Genomic DNA, 19,592 nt, shown 5'->3' with positions numbered 1-19,592 from the left:
ACTTTAAAGCTGTTATCAGTAAAAATGCAGATAATGATCTTCTTTCACTTTCAGGTTTACAGGATTGGTTCCTGACTGATGGTCTCACTCGTTGTTGAGTCATTCGGGCTGGTTCTGTTCCAGTTGATCTCAGGCCTCCGGTCATAAACTAACCCTGACTTATCTTTCAGGAGAGCAAATGTTCTTATTGTAATATTATCAAAGCGTTGTTGTCTCTGCCTCTCCAACTCAGCCGGGCCGCCTGCCGTCTGCTTCCTTTGTTACAAACTCCAACAAAAATGCAAAGTTTATTTCTTCTTTACATCAAAACTGTTTCATCTTTCATCAGCAGCTGCTTTGAGCGGCCTTCACCGAGCACCGAGCAACGATGTGGCTGTTATTCCTGAGACAGACCGGTTCAGCTGAAGTTACAGCACAAACAGGAGCAGATATCAAACCTCAGTGACGTCACCATACTTTCTGAGTGCTGCTTCTCCACAGATCACGTCACGTGACGTCAGTTTTAAGTTGGATCTTCTTCAGTGTCGGCAGTAAGAGGACGGTGAGCTCTCGCTCTTCACCACGGCGCTGTCACTTAAAACTACAGTGACTTCCATCACCTTCATCCTGAGAGCACAGATTAGTGAAAGTTATGATTAAAAGATGAGATTAAATTGGTCCAGCATTAGTGTATGTGAACTACACAGCATTTATTAACATTTATATTTAAGTATTATGAACATTAACTGCAAGTTTCCAATAAACAGTCACTAATAAATAGTTTATAAATCATCTCATTGCTTGTTAACGGTGAAATTACTATTTTAGCGTAATTAAGTATAAATTTGCCATTTATAATTATATATAATTGTTTATTGTATTGATATGATAGCTATTACAAAGTGTTATATATATTAAGATATTAGAGAGAGAGCCATCAGAGCTTTAAATCACAGGAAGCTGATCGACTCCATCTGAAAATTACTGACATTTATTCAGTCACTGAGGAGAGAGTGAAGCCATGCCCAGTCTGTGTGTGTGTGTGTGTGTGTGCGTGTGTGTGTGTACATTGTACTTATAAAGCAGCTCCAGAGGAAGCAGAGCAGCTCGCCCTCCCGTCTCGATCACAGACAGTCTGAGCGGTAAGTTGCTAAACACACTGATCTCTGCTGTGTTTTCTCACTGTTGATGTGCCGCTGAACATTTTAGCTGCAGCTCAGTTTTACTCTTCGTGTGTTTGTGTTTAACTTCAACTGAACTCTGATCAGTTCAGAACAGTTTGAGTTGAGATGTGTTTTTCTTTTTTAAAACATCCTGTTGCACATAGTGTGAAAAGAAACACGAGAGTCGATTCTTTAACTTCACCAAGTTTTCACCGTGTTGGTTTGTTGGTTTGTCTGTTTGTTGGTTTGTTGGTTTGTCTGTTTGTTGGTTTGTTGGTTTGTCAGCAGGATCACACAAAAACTACTGAGCAGATTTTCATTAAATCTCAGATGGAGGACGAGTCTCAGTCCAGAATAAACTTCATTAACTTCTTCAGATCCAGGAGCTTTATTTCTCACCTCCTTTAACATTGTGAAATATGGGTTTTCCAACATTTCCTTTTATTTCTCAGGGAATAATGTGTGAATCTTGATTCCATGTGTACAATTTGATGCAGATATAAAGGGACTGTTGGGCTTTGGCAGAGGTATGCGCTCTACTCTGTACCATTCCAGTTGTGGCTTTTGGACGTGATTTTAAATTAGAATGATTTCCTTTAATCCGTTCGAGGTTTCCTGTAGGGCAGTGATTACCACTGTGTGGGCTGTGAAGGTACTGCAGGTGGCCGCAAGAGGTCATTTACAATAAATACATAAATAAATGGAACATTTTTAATTGTCAATTTTCTAATTAAGTTTGAATTTGCCATAAAATATGTATTATTAGATATTTACATTGCAAAAATCATAACTGATAAATCAAGAGAGTTACAGTTTGTGTTACTCTTCATTTATCTGACCTACTTTTATCTGTTTGCGCCACCTGCTGACATTAACCTGCATCACTGGGTGCAGGAAACACAGATGGTCAACATCATCTGACTTTAACACAACATCAGAATGAATCTTACATCATGTCAGTGACAGGGATTTGCAACTGTGCGTGTTTTCATGTGTTTGAAGATGAAAAAGTTTACCTGCTGTTACGTGCATGTGGGTGGATTTTTAATTACTCTGCCATCAGCTTCACGTTCACATTGTTCTGCTTATGAAACATTTTTTAGGGGAAATACTTCATTTCAGTCTCGTGTGTTGATCAGAGTTGTGATGATAAATGTAAGTTGGCCTAATTAAGTTTGGGACTGGCTGCTATAGTTGGTTGACAACTGTCTGTGCTTCGTCTGTGTGCTGTTGGACTTAACAGGGAAGTTTATTCACACTTCTTTCTGCACTTCAAGACCTTCAGACTGTCCGACACAACCGGCTGTAAGTAAACTAGTATCATGCCTCTGCGCACCAGTCAGGTTGTTGTTCCTGAGCTGTGGCATCTAATGCTGTCGTCTGTTCTCTTACTTCAGGTTGAGTGATGGACTCCGAAGCCAACAGGACGATAGAAATGCCGGCACTCGGTCGGCCCTTCAGCCTCGGGATGCTGTACGACTGCCGCAATGACAAATTCATCCCCGGTAAGGAGGCAACAGTTTCACTAATGAATTCATCAGAGCTGGACACACTCAGAAATGTTGCAACTGTGGCTGCACAGTGAATTTAGCTCCTGATATATTAGTCTAGCTGTTGTAACACATTACACTGGTAGCTACAGCCATAAGAAGTTGTAGCCATAGATATGTGTCGAAGAGATACCACACACAAAGATGGCGCCCATTCAAACCAATGGGAATTGCTCGCCAAGAGCATGTGCCAAAGACAGCATACGGCCGATTGAATATTTATTTATTGATTTTTATTGTTAAATCGCTGTTCTCGGCTCGAAGAAAGTCTTACAACTATGAAACCTCCATAGATCCAAAATTCATACTAGAAAGAGCCATTATCAACCTTGTATGGATTTGGAGGTGTCCTATTAACAGTTTTACAGACATCTCTTTTATAAAAGTGCTCTTTGGCGAAAATGCTGTTCGGTCCCGAGGGGAAATTTAGGCTGCAATACCACGAGTGGCCACGAGGCAAGATTGGAAGCAAGGCTGAGCTGTTCTATTAAATCTCTGTAGTGAGCAGCAGTTAGCTGTTAATCCAGTGATACTGTAGGGGCTTCGACACGTGGCCTTTACACCTTTAAGCATTTGGTAAAAGCTTTGTTTTAGTGTGTAACAGCTGCACCAACTCCAGAAACAAAAGAAATATTTTTATATTTAATACATTAAGTTGGGTCTTGGGTTTTGGTCTCAGAGCTTTTGCTGAACATCAGCTGGAATAGAGGCCAGCAGCGACCCTGAAGAAGAGATCCCTGAATGTGTGATGAATACTCAAGCATAATGTTGTGATGCTTTTTCTCCTTTCGTCTGCAGGCATGACATTATGGGACCATGATGATCTGGTAAAACATGTTGGAGAAAGACCACAAAACTACAATGGTGTTAAAATAGATGCATCTGAATCAATTCAGGACAGATGTTCAGCACTAAATGTGGAAGCATCCGTGAAGTTGAGTTTATTTTTCGGACTCATATCTGTCGAAGGATCTGCTAAATACCTGCATGATTATAAGACTTACAAAAATCAGGCCAGAGTTTCACTAAAATATGAAGCTTACACAAAGTTCCAGGAACTGTCGATGGATCATCTTGGAAAATGCAACTTAAAGCATACAGATATATTTGAAAAAGGATTAGCAACACATGTAGTCACAGGTATCCTTTATGGAGCTAAAGCCTTCTTTGTCTTTGACCGTGATGTGTCCAATGATGAAAGTCATCAACAATGTGAGGGCAACCTGAAGAAGATCATCATACCCCTTTTGTCGGGTAAAGGTTCCCTCAAAATTAAAGACAAAGACAAAGAAAGAGCTGATAAATTCTCCTGCAATTTCCATGGAGACTTCTTACTTGATAAAACTCCCGTGTCCTTTGAGGATGCAATACAAGTCTACCAAAGTCTGCCAAAATTGCTGGGAGCCAATGGAGAAAATGCCATACCGATGAAGGTCTGGCTGATGCCACTGGCAAGTTTAGATCCTTCTGCTGCAAAACTGCATGAGATAAGTCCTGTGTTCATAGAAGAAATGGAGGCATTCCTGGAGGACCTGAGGGAGGTGCAAATGAGGTGCAATGATGCACTGAGAATCGCTGCACAGCAGGGTCCAGTAAGTGGCAAAACGATTGAAACTGTTAAAGACATGTGCTCTAAGTTCAAGAAGGAATTCCAGCAAAACTTGGCCAAGAAACTTCCAGCGATTCGGAGAGGAGAAGAAAAAGAGGATGCTGTGCTCGCAGAGATTCAGGAGAAGAGACGTTCTTCTCCTTTCAACATTAAAAACCTGAAGGAGTGGATGGACTGTAAGGAGAGAGAAATATCCATCTTAAACTCCCTGACCAGCAATATGAAAAACACTAAGATTGTCTCATCTCAAACAGACCTGTATAAGGAAATTCTCAGTGCAGATCATGCTGTGTGTTTTGTCTTCCCCTCACTGGGAAGTGATGAAAAGTACCTCTCAACATTATCAAACTACTTAAAACAAACAACCAAACCAAACAATCCTGAAGAGTCTCGTACTCGTGATGTGGCGAAGGAACAATGGTACGCCTCAAAAAAAGCAACAGATACAATGAGGAGTAAAGCAAAACTCTTCAGTGACTTCGCAGAGGCCAACAAGGAGAACAAGAACATTAAGTTCTTGGCGGTTGGTTCAACAGATGAGACACAGAAAGGTTCAAGCATCGTCCTTTATAAAGACGGCTTCTCTGTCACTGAGAACTTTGAGCCTCCTTTAAAGCCTGAAACAGTAACAGTCAGAGACATAAGCCACAACAGTGTCACACTGAAGATTTCTCCAGCAACGTTTGGAGCAGAGAAAATCTCCTACTCTGTCGAGTACTGTGTCAGTGGACAGGATGGATGGAAAGAAAAGACAGCATCAGAAGCTGAAGACGTCACAGTGAGCGATCTGAGTCCAAACACAGAGTACAAATTCAGATGCAGAGTAGTGACCTCAGTAGGTGTTGGACCAGCCAGTGAAGTCAGTGGTTCCATTAAAACTTCACCTTGCAGCCCTCCTGGAAAACCTCAAGTTGAACCTGACAAACCTGCTGAACGTGGACAAGATGTCCAGATCCTGAGCTATATTGTGGAGTACGCCAAAACAGACAGCAGGGTGAAAGAGGAAGATCTCCAATGGAACCAAATGATGGTAATAGCTGAAAAGACGATCATTTCAGAGCTTCAGTTAGAGACAGAATATGTTGTCAGGGTCAGATGTGATTGTGGTGAAGCTGGACGAAGCAAAGAAAGCATCTCTGTTAATGTCTCCACACCAAAACGTGAATTTGAGAGTCTTGCTGAATACTTCCAAGATGTTAGCAAGAAGATAAATTCTGAATCCCCCTCAGAGTATAAGTTCAGATGCAGTGCAGTGACCTCAGTAGGTGTTGGAGCACCTTGTGAAGTCAGTGATCCCATTAAAACTTCACCTGGAAAACCTTTGGTCAAACGACTTGCAGATGTTGTTAAAGAAAACAGCAAATTGCTGGAAAACCAGCCAGGTCCTCTCCCTGTTTATAAAGTTCCCCTGGAAGAAGAAAGAATGAGTGTCGCAGGGGGCAGGTGTTTCACTTTTGGGAATGAGTCCGTCAAACATAATCGCACCATCATGGTCCTCGGAGCAACTGGTGCTGGGAAGTCAACTCTCGTCAATGGGATGATCAATTACATCCTGGGTGTTGAATGGGAGGATTCATATCGGTTTAAGTTAGTTGATGAGGATCCATCAAAATCACAAGCTCACAGCCAGACTTCTGAAGTCACTGCGTACAAGATCAACCACCAGGAGGGGTTTAAAATAGACTACTCACTGACCATTGTTGACACTCCAGGATATGGAGATACAAAAGGCATAGAGAGAGACAAGGAGATCACAGAACAGCTGCGTAATCTCTTCACTGATCAGCGTGGTGTCAGTGAAATTGATGCTATATGTTTTGTAGCTCAGGCTGCTTTAGCTCGACTCACGCCAACACAGAAATATGTGTTTGACTCTGTGCTCTCAATCTTTGGCAAAGATGTGGCAGAAAACATCAGAGTGCTGGTGACATTTGCAGAAGGTAAAGTCCCTCCAGTTCTAGAGGCGATCAAAGCTTCAGGTGTCCCATGTCCTACAACAGAAGATGGGCTGCCACTTCACTTCAAATTCAATAATTCAGCCTTGTTTGCAGACAACAGATCATCTGAAGCAGGCAGCACAAAGGATGAGGATGAGGATGAATCAGACAATGAAGAAAACTTTGATCAGATGTTTTGGAAAATGGGAACAAAAAGCATGAAGAAGTTCTTTGTTGCTTTGAATAAGATGGAAACCAAAAGCTTGACAATGACAAAAGACGTCCTCAGAGAGAGACAGAGGCTCGAAAATTCAGTTGAAAATTTGCAGAAGCAGGTTAAACTTGGGTTAGCCAAGCTTGAGGAGATAAAAGAGACAAGTGAGAAACTGAAAGAGCACGAGGCAGAGATCAGCAGAAATGAGAACTTTGAGTTTTACGTCACTGTCATGAAGCCTGTTCAAGAAGATATTTCTCGTTCTGGGAATTACATCACCAACTGTCAGCAGTGTCATTACACCTGTCACTATCCCTGTAGAATACCCAATGATGCAGATAAAAGGGGCTGTGATGCAATGGGACCAGATGGAAACTGTACTGAGTGTCCAGGCAAATGTATTTGGAGTGTACATTATAATCAGAAGTACAGATGGGAATATAAAGAGGCTCAAGAAAAACATACAATCAAATCACTGCAAGAAAAGTACGAACAAGCCTCAAAGGCTAAGACACCCGTTGAAGCAATGATTGCAACACTGAGGGCTGAATATGATCGTGTGAAGGCTGAGGTGGTGAAACTGATGAAGAGCTCTGCTGAGTGTTTAAACAGACTTAAAGAGATAGCACTGAAGCCAGATCCACTCTCCACTCCAGACTACATTGACATGCTTATTGCGGAAGAGAAATCTGAGGGCAAGCCAGGCTGGAAGCAACGAGTTCAGAGCCTGATAAAAATCAGAGAACAAGCAGAGACCTTGGCTAAAGTAGGCAGAGGAGAGAAACTCCTCCATCTCTAACATCTAGGACAAAATCAAGACCCAATGTCCACCATGAGAAGACCTAAACAAATGTCATTGGGACTAAGATCCATTCTGAGATGTATATAAACATAAGAGTGATACAGAATTGTGAGTCATACTGATCACGGCAAGACAAATACTTTTTAATGGCTATAGCCAAGACAAGACTGAGACCTGAAATCTCAAAAGAAATTAAAACTGCAAGCAGTGATGAACGGGCCCTCGACCCACGTATGTTGGGCTGTGGCGCCGTCGGAGGGCATGCGGCCAGATGTGTGCTCACCCGTTGCCTGCAAAAAGGTTCCTACCTTAATGGGATACGGAGACACAAAACTCAACAGTGCCATCTAGGGGACTAATTGTGTCCAACACACACCATACTTGGAAATGGCTCTTACAATGGCCAAGCATTGAAATAGACCGGACTGTCACAGCCACCAGGATCAACGTAGGCGAAAGCTTTTTGACAAGTTGTCAGTATCAAGGTATGAGGATGATACTTAGTGACTGGGAAGTGTGTGGTATGGGTCTAAGAGGGTTTTTTGCTGCTTCTTGCTAAGTTAGATTTTTTTTATGTATCTGCTCTTCAATGTATTTTTTTTTCAATCAAAAACATGATTGTTGTGAATAATGTTTCTGTTTGATGTGTACTGAATGCCATGTTGTTGTCCCGTAATACACAAACTGATCTCTCTTTCAAATTCATAATAATTCAGTCCATTTTATTACTGACTACGTTATGTCTCTAAAACAAACCAAAACTTTAAACCACTTGCTGTAACTCTAGAAACACAGGAAATCTGAGGCTCTCATGCCTAACAGACTTCTCACACTGTACATCCTGTCAAAGGATGATGGTGGTTCCCACGTTACAGCACATGCTGAGAAGAAACTGTGGCCTGTTTGCTCAAACTGAAAGCAGCTGTGTTTTTTTCAGCTTGCTGACACTTTGTCATTCTAGATTGAAAACAGATAAGGTCATGATGATGCTAAGCTTTACAATTCAGAGAAGTTAATTAATGTTTTCGAAGAACTATATTATGTGACAAGAAGAAGGTTTGATGTCATCGGTGTCGTCCTAGTTTTCTTTATTGTCTTTTCATCTTATTTTTTTATATTACTGCTTTTGTATGTAATTTTGTGATCGCCCCCCCCAAAAAAGTGAAAACTTAAATAAAACTGGAGCGTATTTTGTACATTCCAACCAAAGTTCTGGAATTTGCTCATTTCTCTGAGGTCATCTGACCACCTCACCAGGTAACGAGTCTTTTAAACACCTTGTGGAAATCTAAAAAAATTAAAACTACTTAGACAAGATTTTTTATCTAAGAAGAGAAATTGCTAAACCTAAATTGGTGACAACATTTTATGGAACTAATTTATGGCACGTTTAATACAGTTTCTGAGTATTCTTGTGATGTGTACGTGAGTATGTCATATACACATGCGTATGTCTCAGTTATAACATCAGCACACCAATTAAATGAAAAATAACTCAATGATTAAAAGGAAATGAAAACCAACATGTAGAACTGTTGCCCTCTGATGTGCCATTGTGCACTTTGGCCCTCTGCTGGTCCTCTTCGTTCGAAGACCTTTCAAATCAGCTTTCACTTTTACAAAGAACCCATTTCAAATCATCAACATGACAATCTTAATTTTTTTCATATAGCTCAACATCTTCTAGGTCAGAGCGTTAGACCAAGCAGTGAATAAGTTATTATACAATACAATTCATGAAATTACTGTAAATATCAAGTATATGCAACAAAGTTGACCATATGTCCTCAATGTAATTATACTTAGATTTTCAATGATGAAAATAAAAAAAAACTAAATATGGAAAACCTGGGATGATTTATCAAGCTGATAACCATCTACGTGTGATCTCGATTGTTAGTTAGTGAAGTTGACAGCAACATATCCTGGGTTTGTTAAACTTTTCACCTCTTTCAGCTGCTGAACGTGGCCTCAAAGTAAATTTCACTGTTCAATCTTAAAGATTTCATTCACTTGAGATTCTTCTGTGTTTCCACCACTTAATGCATCTGATTAAGATCTGCTCTGGTGATCTTCATTCAGTTATTCATTCTTTTTGTTGTATTCATAGCATTCATTCATATTCATTTATAGCTGCATTCAGCTTATAAATGATTATATCTATGTATCATTTATTTGTATGTTAGTGATTAGTGGTTATTACTGTAGTTGTGGAGCACACCTATTGATTGTTTATATTCATATTTATTTTTGTATTTATGAGTGTTAAGGTCACTGCACACGTGAAGAAATTATTAGCAACACAATTTTTAAACATTTGGCGATAATTCTATGAAGGTGAAACATACATTTTGAAAATATAATTAAACAAGCATAAATCAAATATTTCCTGTAATTATCATGTGACCAAAAGTTCAAATTAAGAAACTGACTTAAGATACCTGGATCCACAATAATTTGGTAAAACACAGCCAACAAATGTTTTATTAATGTGAGAGGGAGGGGATCATCCCTATGTTCCCCGGGTCCTATGTTCCCCGCTTTGTATGTGACCGGGGAACATAAGACCCTTTTTTAGAAAAAAGGTCCTATGTTCCCTGGCAACAGCGGGGAAACAGCGGGGAAAATAGGACCTTTTTTTCAAAAAGGGTCTTATGTTCCCCGCTGTTGCTGGTTGATGAACAAACCGGGGAACATAGGACTTTTTTGGGGAAAAACGGGGAACATAGGACCCAGGGAACATAGGTAAGCTCCCGAGAGGGAGCACTTATGTAAAAGTGTTGTAATTGATCAAACCAAGGATATAAAATGCCAGTTAAGAAGATGGATTTCATTTTCATCACATTTATTTAATTTAAAAAAATTAGAACAGGAAAAATCTCTTTGCTTGAACTGAATATGACTTATAAACATATTAAAACCAGTGATGATGAAGACTCATACATAGACTTTGTTTGGACGCCACTGGTAAAACAATTGAGTTATACATTCTCTTTATGTCTTTTACAATTTAAATGATAATGAATAATAACCTTATCATTAGAAGTTTATCACAGTGTTGAACAACAACTCAAATATATGAAATGTAATACGAGAAGATCAGTGAGACATTTTTATATAAGTATCTGAAATAATTACATTTGCCTTGATTATACATTTTAACAGTCAGAAAGTTACAACACAGTGCTGATGTAATTAAACATGCACTCATAGTTAATGACTGTATGAGAACAAATCAAAACACTGAATGATCATTTAGTGCAAGTTTCAAAAAAACATAAACCAGTGTAGTAGTCAATTACGTAATCAGCTCAGTTGTTTTTTCTTCCAAAATAAAGATTTCTTCTTAAAGCTCTAATCTGAACATTAAAACCACATCTCAAATGAAAAATAGACTATAAAATCTGTTATGTCCCCACAATGTCAGTGGGTCCCCATATGGTGAGCACAATACCAGGTGTGGGTCTAAGTGTGACCCAAAAAAGGAAAACGTAATTTCCACAAATAAGGTGTATATCTCTGAACAGACCTGTAGCTACAGTATTTGCAGAGGAAAACATGAAAACATTCATCCTTTGAGTACTTGCATTTTGTGAAGAAATTGTGTGTGATTGTTGCATCTGCTGCCATCGCTTGTGGTGAGCAAGGTGTATAAAAATCAACGTTGTGTAAGTAGTAACTTTGTCACAAAATTCTGTATTCAGAGAGCTTAACTAGTACCATCAGTCGAATTGGATTTTTAATCTAGTGCCACTGAGAGGTGAATGACATCGCATTTCACAGTAGTTTTGCAGATGTCTGAAAAAAAACAGTCAATGAAGATCTTTCTCATCAACATTTGTGAAGAAAACTACGTAGTGCTCCTTTAAAGGTAACAGAATTGAAGAAATATATTATATTGGTACTGTAGCGCCCTCTGGTGGTAGAATTTTACACACTCAGTGCAGTTGAACTTGCTGCACATGCAAGCATCCCAAATTTGGTTTCAGCCAGATTCAGAAAGTGCCACCTCCTCAACGGTAAGTGATTTCAAAAAACGAACATGCAAGTTTTGTTTTGGCTCGTCTAAATATGGTATGTGCAGAATTTAGTGAAGATTGGATGAAATATGTGTCAATTGAGGCAACAAAGGTGTTTACCAAAACATCTAATGGCCGTGGCTTATATCAAGTAACTCAGCTTCATCCAGGGAACCCACTGTACAATAACCTTTTTTCTACTCAAAGCAGCTTTACTGTAGCAATCACACAAATAAATGATAATATAGTACATGTTGTGAGCAGATTCGCGAAACAGACATAATTACTGAGTAAATAATCTGAGTTGTAATTACATTTTTGAAATTTGTTTCACTTGGCTTAATACAAAAGACTGAAAACCAGATTACTGCCATCAAATGTGACAAAATTGCCTTCCAATGATTTAAAAAGCTATCTGCTTTCACTGTTAGATCTTGGTGGCTAATCAACCACCAATACATCCAAGAATTTTTTTAGTTGTGATGCATTTAATATATTAAGGTCTAAATCCTAGAGAAGGGAGGCCAACGTTGACTTCATTGGCTGGACCAACACCAGACAGTTGTAACGCCCTCCTTGACAACATATTCTGACTCTGATGGAAGTCCTGAAATTATCGTCTATTCAGTCTCCAGACTCTTCCTCTCCGGACTCTTCCTCTCTGGACTCTTCCTCTCTGGACTCTTCCTCTCTGGACTCTTCCTCTCTGGACTCTTCCTCTCTGGACTCTTCCTTATCTGACGCATTGTCTTGACTTGTCATCGGCGACAGTTCAACATCTTGAGAACCAGTTACTGGTATCCCACTCACGTCTGGTTCATCTTGAGGTTTTCCAGGAGGGCTGCATGGTGAAGTTTTAGTGGAACCACTGACTTCATAAGCTGGTCCAACACCTACTGAGGTCACTACTCTGCATTTGAACTTATACTCCGTGTTTGGACTCAGATCGCTCACTGTGACTTCTTCAGCTTTTGATGCTGTCTTTTCTTTCCATCCATCCTGTCCACTGACACAGTACTCAACAGAGTAGGAGGTGATGTCCTCTGCTCCAAACTTTGCTGGAGAAATCTTCAGTGTCACACTGTTGTGGCTTATGTCTTTGACTGTTACTGTTTCAGGCCTTGAAGGAGGCTCAAAGTTCTCAGTGACAGGAAAACCATCTTTATAAAAGACGATGCTTGAACCTTTCTGTGTCTCATCTGTTGAACCAACTGCCAAGAACTTAATGTTCTTGTTCTCCTTGTTGGCCTCTGCAAAATCACCAAAGAGCTTTGCTTTGCGTCTCATTGCATCTGTGACTTCTTTTGAGGCATACCATTTTGCCTTCTCTACATCATAATTACGAGACTCTTCAAGGTCGTTTGGTTTGGGTGTCTGTCCCAAGTCCTTTGATAATGTTGAGAGGTACGGTTCATGACCTCCCAGTGAGGTGAAAACAAAACACACAGCATGATCGGCACCGAGAATTTCCTTGTACAGGTCTGATTGAGATGGGATGATCTTCGCGTTTTTCATCGTGCTTGTGAAAGACTTCAAGGTGTAAATTTCTCGCTCTTTAAAGTCCATCCACTCGTTCAGGTCTTTGCTGTTGAAAGGGGAAGAATGTCTCCTCTTCCAGATCTCTGCAAGCACAGCATCCTCTTGTTCTTCTCCTCCTCGGATCGCTGGAAGTTTCTTTGCCAAGTTTCGTTGGAATTCCAGCTTGAACCCTGAGCACATGTCTTTAAAGGCTTTAATCTTTTTGCCAATTTCTGAGAACTGCTGTGCAGCGGTTCTCAGTGCATCATTGCACCTAATTTCCACCTCCTTCAGGTCCTCCAGGACAGCCTGCATTTCTTCTATGAACACAGGACTTACCTCACGTACAACTGTAGTTGCAGAAGTTTGCAACTGAATCAGTGGCAACAGCCAAACCTTCACTGGTACAGCGTTTTCTCCGTTGGCTCCCAGCAATTTTGACAGACTTTGGTAGACTTGTACTGCATCCTGAAAGGATGAGGGAGTTTTATCAAGTAAAAAGTCTCCATGGAATTTGCAGGAGAATTTCTCAACTGATTTTTTTTCTTCCGTCTTCATTTTCAGGGAACCTTGACCATCTATAGTAATGCTGGGAATTTTCTTGATCATCACTTTCAAGTTGCCCTCAACTTCGTGACGATTTTCATCTTTAGACACATCGCTCTCAAAGACGAAGAAGGCTTTTGCTCCATAAAGGATACCTGTGACTACGTGTGTAGCTTTCCCTTGCTTGAAATCATCCAGATACTTCAAATTTTTTTTCCCCAGGTGATCCATTGATAGTTGCTGGAACTGTGTGGTTGCTTCATACTTCAGTGCTACTGTGGCCTCGTTTTTAGATGTCTTATTATGATGTAGATATTTGGCAGCTCCTCCAACTTCAACGTTGCCAGCGAGGAAACTTGCTTTAAGGGATGCACTTACATCTAGTGCTGAGGTTTTGTCCTCAATGGATTCAGATGCAATAATCTCGAAAGCGCTGTAGTGCTGTCGCCTTTCTCTTATATACTTTACCAGATCATCGTGACCCCACAATGTCATTCCTGCAAAAAAGAGGAGAGGAAAAAAACCCTTAGCTTCTTTAATGGTGAATAACAGCAGTGAAATTTTTTTATTGAATACCATTAATAACAAAACACCTCTTTATCCCATGTCTAATTTAAAAGCATCCGCACTCATTTCAGTCTCAATCCTGAAAGTTGCTACTGAGTTCTCGACTTGTAAACAGTGACAGCAGTACTTCATACATTCAAACCATGTCATCAACTACTTCTTTTTACAGCCATAACAATAAAACCACTGTGAGTGAATAATAATGATCTTCTCTTTACAATGCAGTTTTCTTCTGGAGAAATTTTGGGTCCTGGCATTCATGTGGATGCTACTTGACACACACCACCCATCCAAACAAAGTTGCATACCAAGTGCTCCGACTGAACAATAGTACCAACCGAGGTCCCAGACCAGATTTCTTGTCCAATTGGAGAGAATTAGGATGAAATTGGCCCTAAACTCATGTATTCTGAACCTGCTATTCCTTTAAAGTGCACCTTTAAACCTTGCACCAGGCTTGTCGTGGTAGTCTGTGTTCCTGGTCTTACACAGTGGTCGGGCTTACACCAATTTACTTTCTTGCCTAGCGCCCCCACGTATTTTTGCCGGATAAACCTGAATTCAGTGTCCAGCGTCTGATTGTGCACGATGCAGTGTAGTCTGGATTTGCAGACCACCTCAGCTACACAAAGTCAATGAAAACCACAATGCAAATATGCGCTGAACCATTTTCTTAGTAGGTCTAGCCACGAAAGATTTAGTTGTTGTCCAGCTCTGATTAATTCAGTATTCAACAGCTGCCTCCTTACCAGGAATGAGTAAATCACTGCGGCAGTCGTACAGCATCCCGAGGCTGAAAGGTCGACCGAGTGCCGCCACCTCTATCGTGTTGCTGTCTGCGGAGCCCATATCTCAGCCTGGCCTGAAATAAACAGACGACAGCATGTTAGTTCACGTTTCTCCTTCTGTTCTGCCTGTTATTTATCTTTCACCAGCTGCACAGGAATTTACTTTTTAAAATGTTTTATTTAGTGACGCAAGACATAACAATTGAGATGCAACTAATGATATCACGAGACATGACAGGATGAGGACAAACAAATGCTGAAGACAGAGAGGGGTGACAAAGAAAACAAGTAAATAAAAACAAAGAAAACAGAAAACAGTAGAGGGATGTCGGCACTATATGCTGGAGACATTTTGTGGGAGTCTGTGTGTGAAGATGTGTGTGTGTGTTTGTTTGTTGGCAGCAATAAGTCATACGCAGAAATCACTGGAGGGAACGGGGGTCCAGACCCACCCAATCCTAATTGTGAAGCACTTACTTTATGGAGGTTTGCACTCTGCTCCACAGACACTCGTACTGAGCGCTGCAGTGTTTGTGGAGCGTTGCTGGTTGGCAGTGGACCAAAACCACTGTAAGCCATTGTTTTGTGTCTATAATTGGCACAAGTGTTTTCAATTCTCTGTTTAAGTGGGATTGGGTGGGTCTGGACCCCCGTTCCCTCCAGTGATTTCCGCATATGCCTTATTGCTGCCAGCAAACAAACACACACACATCTTCACACACACTCCCAAAACTACGCAGTGCTCCTGCTCCTTGAAGAAATATGTTATATTGGTACTGTAGCGCCCTCTGGTGGTTAAATCATATGAGGTTTTACACACTCCTGCACCTTGGCTGCACCTGCAACTTCCCATATTTGGTTTCAGTCAGATTCAGGAAGAGCGTCAGGCCACGTCTTCAAAATCTTTACAACCAATCACAGAAAGACGGTGAGTGATATCGAAAACACGACCACATAAGTTTGTTTGGGCTCATCTAAATATGGCACGGACCAAATGTGGTGATGACTGAATGAAATATGAGCCAGTTGAGGCAACAAAGGTGTTTATATATGTATATATATATATATATATATATATATATATATATATATATATATGTATATATATATATATATATTCATGTAGTTTGAAATGTGATATTTGAGAATATATAAGTGATCACTAACTTTTTCAATTATTTCACTGTTTTTTTGAACATCTTCTCTGACCTGCACCATAAATATGTCCTATGGTGTGACATAAAAAAAATTAAGGAAAAAAACCTTAAATACTACACAAATAGCATGAGACACTTATTTTCATATAGTGTTATTTATTTGATGAGAAATTATGAATAACACTATTTTTTCCCCATGACTTGTTGAACGTTTTCAATAATGCAATTAATGCGAATCACACTTTGATGTCAACCTTTCAAAACTGTTGAAAAAACTATAATAATTCAAGGTGAATGATGATTATATATCCCCTAATGCAATACTCAACCTTTTTTTAAAGATATTTTTTGACATACAAATACATTTTTGGTTCTTTTATGTGTGTTACACCATAGGACATTATGTCACACTAAAGGACAAAACAGAAAATATTTTAATTAATGTAGCTATTGCATTTAAAAACACTGAAAATGGTCAAGGGAATAAAAATTGTTTTAAAAAAAATCTTATTTAATTGTTTAAAATGCTTCTTAAAGAGACCTTGTCCTCCGGTGTGATATATTTGTCCTTTGGTGTCAAACCGAAGGACATTTCTGTCACACTAAAGGACATTTCAGCCTTTTGTGTGAGTTAATGACCATGCTATTCCTAGCTAACCTGTCTTTAGCAGTTAGCAGTTAGCATTTGTATAATTTTCCATAATTATGTAGTTTAACCAACAGTTTTTAATTGAAAAATATAATTTAGTGACGTCACACCAAAGGACAACAAAACTGAACACTTTCATAGTGGTTCGGAAAGAGTTAAATATTTGAATAATGCTGAGACAAGAACTTACCATGTACTCATGTCATTGGTTCATAGGAGGCTTCAGTAACAGGGATTTGAATGGGGTCCTTCAATTAAATAAAGTTGTTCGTGGAATTGCCCAATTTAAAATCAGAATAAGGTTTTCACACTGAAGGATGTGTTTTTTTGTGACAAAATGTATCAAGTTCCTATGCATTTAGAAATATATGGATGAAAAAAGACACTTGTAAAATTATGCCTGACTTATTTATAAACATTTTTATGCTTTTTAAAAAAACTTATAAAAGTTGTAATTTATTTAACTATGCATGTGACAGTCACACCATAGGACAATTTTGAGATTTGACTCAAAAATTTTAAAAATCTAATAACAAAGCAGTTTTTATAGCAACACGTCCATGTAAAACAAATAAATGTTTAACCATTTACTGTATTTTAAATGACGAGAATACTAATTATATACATATTTATCTTCTGTGACAGTGAAAAATACATGTCATGTCAACAACCCATCGATATTTTTATTGTTATTGGACCAATTATAGAAATTCCTGAATCGTGACAACATTTAACTAATGTGCATATTTTGTTCTGCTGTTAAAATAAACTAAAACATCGAGTGCAGTGAAACACCTTCATGTCCGTTTAAATACGTGCAGTAAATTCTGCATTTTGTCTCTGTTGGATCCTGAGAACGTGAACATTTGCAGAGTCGCATACTTTATATCTTTGTTCATGATGTGTAACTTTTATGTTTTTACTTACAGCTGGTTCTGTTGGAGAGTCTGATGGTCTTGAAGAAATGTAAATGAACGTCACTGTTTCAGCACGAAGACAAGCTCTGCTGGTCATCAACCACCTGAACCTAAAACATATTAGAAGAAGGAATATAATTAGAAATTGGTGCTGGCTTTCAAATCACATCCAAATCACAACTAGAATGGTAGAGAGTAGAGCACATGCCCCTGCCGTTGAAAGACGCTCAATATCACAATGTTAAAGGAGGTGAGAAATAAAGCTCCTGGATCTGAAGAAGTTAATGAAGTCTATTCTGGACTGAGACTCGTCCTCCGTCTGAGATTTAATGAAAATCTGCTCAGTAGTTTTTGTGTGATCCTGCTGACAAACCAACAAACCAACAAACAGACAAACCAACAAACAGACAAACCAACAAACCAACAAACCAACACGGTGAAAACTTGGTGAAGTTAAAGAATCGACTCTCATGTTTCTTTTCACACTATGAGCGACAGGATGTTTTAAAAAAGAAAAACACATCTCAACTCAAACTGTTCTGAACTGATCAGAGTTCAGTTGAAGTTAAACACAAACACACGAAGAGTAAAACTGAGCTGCAGTTAAAATGTTCAGCGGCACATCAACAGTGAGAAAACACAGCAGAGATCAGTGTGTTCAACAACTTACCGCTCAGACTGTCTGTGATCGAGACGGGAGGGCGAGCTGCTCTGCTTCCTCTGGAGCTGCTTTATAAGTACAATGTACACACACACACACACACACACACACACACATACACACACACACACACACACAGACACACACACACACAGACTGGGCATGGCTTCAGTCTCTCCTCAGTGACTGAATAAATATCATAATCTTCAGATGGAGTCGATCAGCTTCCTGTGATTTAAAGCTCTGATGGCTCTCTCTCTAATATCTTAATATATATAACACTTTGTAATAGCTATCATATCAATACAATAAACAATTATATATAATTAAAAATGGCAAATTTATACTTAATTACGCTTTAAATAGTAATTTCACCGTTAACAAGCAATGAGATGCTTTATAAACTATTTATTATTGAGTGTTTATTGGAAAGTTGCAGTTAATGTTCATAATACTTAAATGTAAATGTTAATAAATACTGTGTAGTTCATTTATGAACATTATTTGATGCTATCAGAGAGTTCAAACAGCTGTTTTTAACCTTTATGACTGTTTAATAGTTATTATAAAGTGTTAATAAGACTTTTAGCAAAGAAATAAGTTTAATAAATTTAAGTCAATATTGTCCATATTTGTTCTTCTTCTTCTTCTGCTCCTGTTTGTGCTGTAACTTCAGCTGAACCGGTCTGTCTCATGAATAACAGCCACATCGTTGCTCGGTGCTCGGTGAAGGCCGCTCAAAGCAGCTGCTGATGAAAGATGAAACAGTTTTGATGTAAAGAAGAAATAAACTTTGCATTTTTGTTGGAGTTTGTAACAAAGGAAGCAGACGGCAGGCGGCCCGGCTGAGTTGGAGAGGCAGAGACAACAACGCTTTGATAATATTACAATAAGAACATTTGCTCTCCTGAAAGATAAGTCAGGGTTAGTTTATGACCGGAGGCCTGAGATCAACTGGAACAGAACCAGCCCGAATGACTCAACAACGAGTGAGACCATCAGTCAGGAACCAATCCTGTAAACCTGAAAGTAAAAGAAGATCATTATCTGCATTTTTACTGATAACAGCGGTGTGTTACACAGTTTGATATCAGGCCACAGAACCTCCACCTCCGGTCTGAAGGTTAAATTATTAAAGGAAAAAGCAGTAAAGAAAAGAGACATTTCATCAGCTCATTGAATTTTTACGGTGGGCGTGTTAGCAAAGAGCTGCTTATCTGTACATCCGGCAGATAAAGAACAAAGTTATCATCCATCAGAAATGTGAAACCAAATCAGTGAGTGTAGCTCTGCAGAGATGGTGATGACACTTTTCTTCACTGTCACAGTTTAAATAAAATATTCATTAGTGCAGCTTCAAGTAAATAATTCAAATTGTTCTTCATAAAGTAAAGATAAAAAATATGTCTAATTTATGTAAAGATCAGCCCAGAAATATTAAATCAAGAATTCACTTTAGTTTCTCTGTTTTCTGCCAACAGAAGAATATTTGTTTCCTAAACTCTCAGACTTTGTT

General features: G+C 39.2%; 2 protein-coding genes across 2 annotated transcripts; one reads left to right on the top strand and one right to left on the bottom strand.

Moving 5' to 3' along the window:
* Positions 1–2,012: 2,012 nt before the first annotated feature.
* On the top strand, positions 2,013–8,463 carry LOC141017108 (uncharacterized). The gene is made up of 2 exons (XM_073491725.1): positions 2,013–2,647; positions 3,491–8,463. Exons 1-2 carry the CDS (start codon positions 2,548–2,550, stop codon positions 7,249–7,251), a joined length of 3,861 nt encoding a protein of 1,286 aa, XP_073347826.1. The 5' UTR covers positions 2,013–2,547; the 3' UTR covers positions 7,252–8,463.
* A 1,787-nt stretch (positions 8,464–10,250) lies between these two features.
* On the bottom strand, positions 10,251–17,517 carry LOC141016943 (neoverrucotoxin subunit beta-like). The gene is made up of 3 exons (XM_073491547.1): positions 17,426–17,517; positions 14,654–14,766; positions 10,251–13,834 (listed from the first exon to the last, which is right to left on the bottom strand). Exons 2-3 carry the CDS (start codon positions 14,751–14,753, stop codon positions 11,898–11,900), a joined length of 2,037 nt encoding a protein of 678 aa, XP_073347648.1. The 5' UTR covers positions 14,754–14,766; positions 17,426–17,517; the 3' UTR covers positions 10,251–11,897.
* Between the last annotated feature and the right edge of the window lie 2,075 nt (positions 17,518–19,592).

The sequence above is a fragment of the Pagrus major genome, chromosome 21 (genome assembly GCF_040436345.1).
Source record: "Pagrus major chromosome 21, Pma_NU_1.0".
In the NCBI taxonomy this organism is placed as follows: Eukaryota; Metazoa; Chordata; class Actinopteri; order Spariformes; family Sparidae; genus Pagrus; species Pagrus major.
The sequence above is the reverse complement of the archived record's forward strand: the minus strand, read 5'-3'. Positions and strand labels throughout refer to the sequence as shown.

Excerpts from the sequence above, each read along its gene's own strand:
- LOC141017108 (XM_073491725.1), top strand. The coding sequence starts at position 2,548 with ATGGACTCCGAAGCCAACAGGACGATAGAAATGCCGGCACTCGGTCGG. Across the intron at positions 2,648-3,490 it reads CAATGACAAATTCATCCCCG|GCATGACATTATGGGACCAT; the intron begins GTAAGGAGGCAA and ends TTTCGTCTGCAG.
- LOC141016943 (XM_073491547.1), bottom strand. The coding sequence starts at position 14,753 with ATGGGCTCCGCAGACAGCAACACGATAGAGGTGGCGGCACTCGGTCGA. Across the intron at positions 13,835-14,653 it reads CAGTGATTTACTCATTCCTG|GAATGACATTGTGGGGTCAC; the intron begins GTAAGGAGGCAG and ends TCTTTTTTGCAG.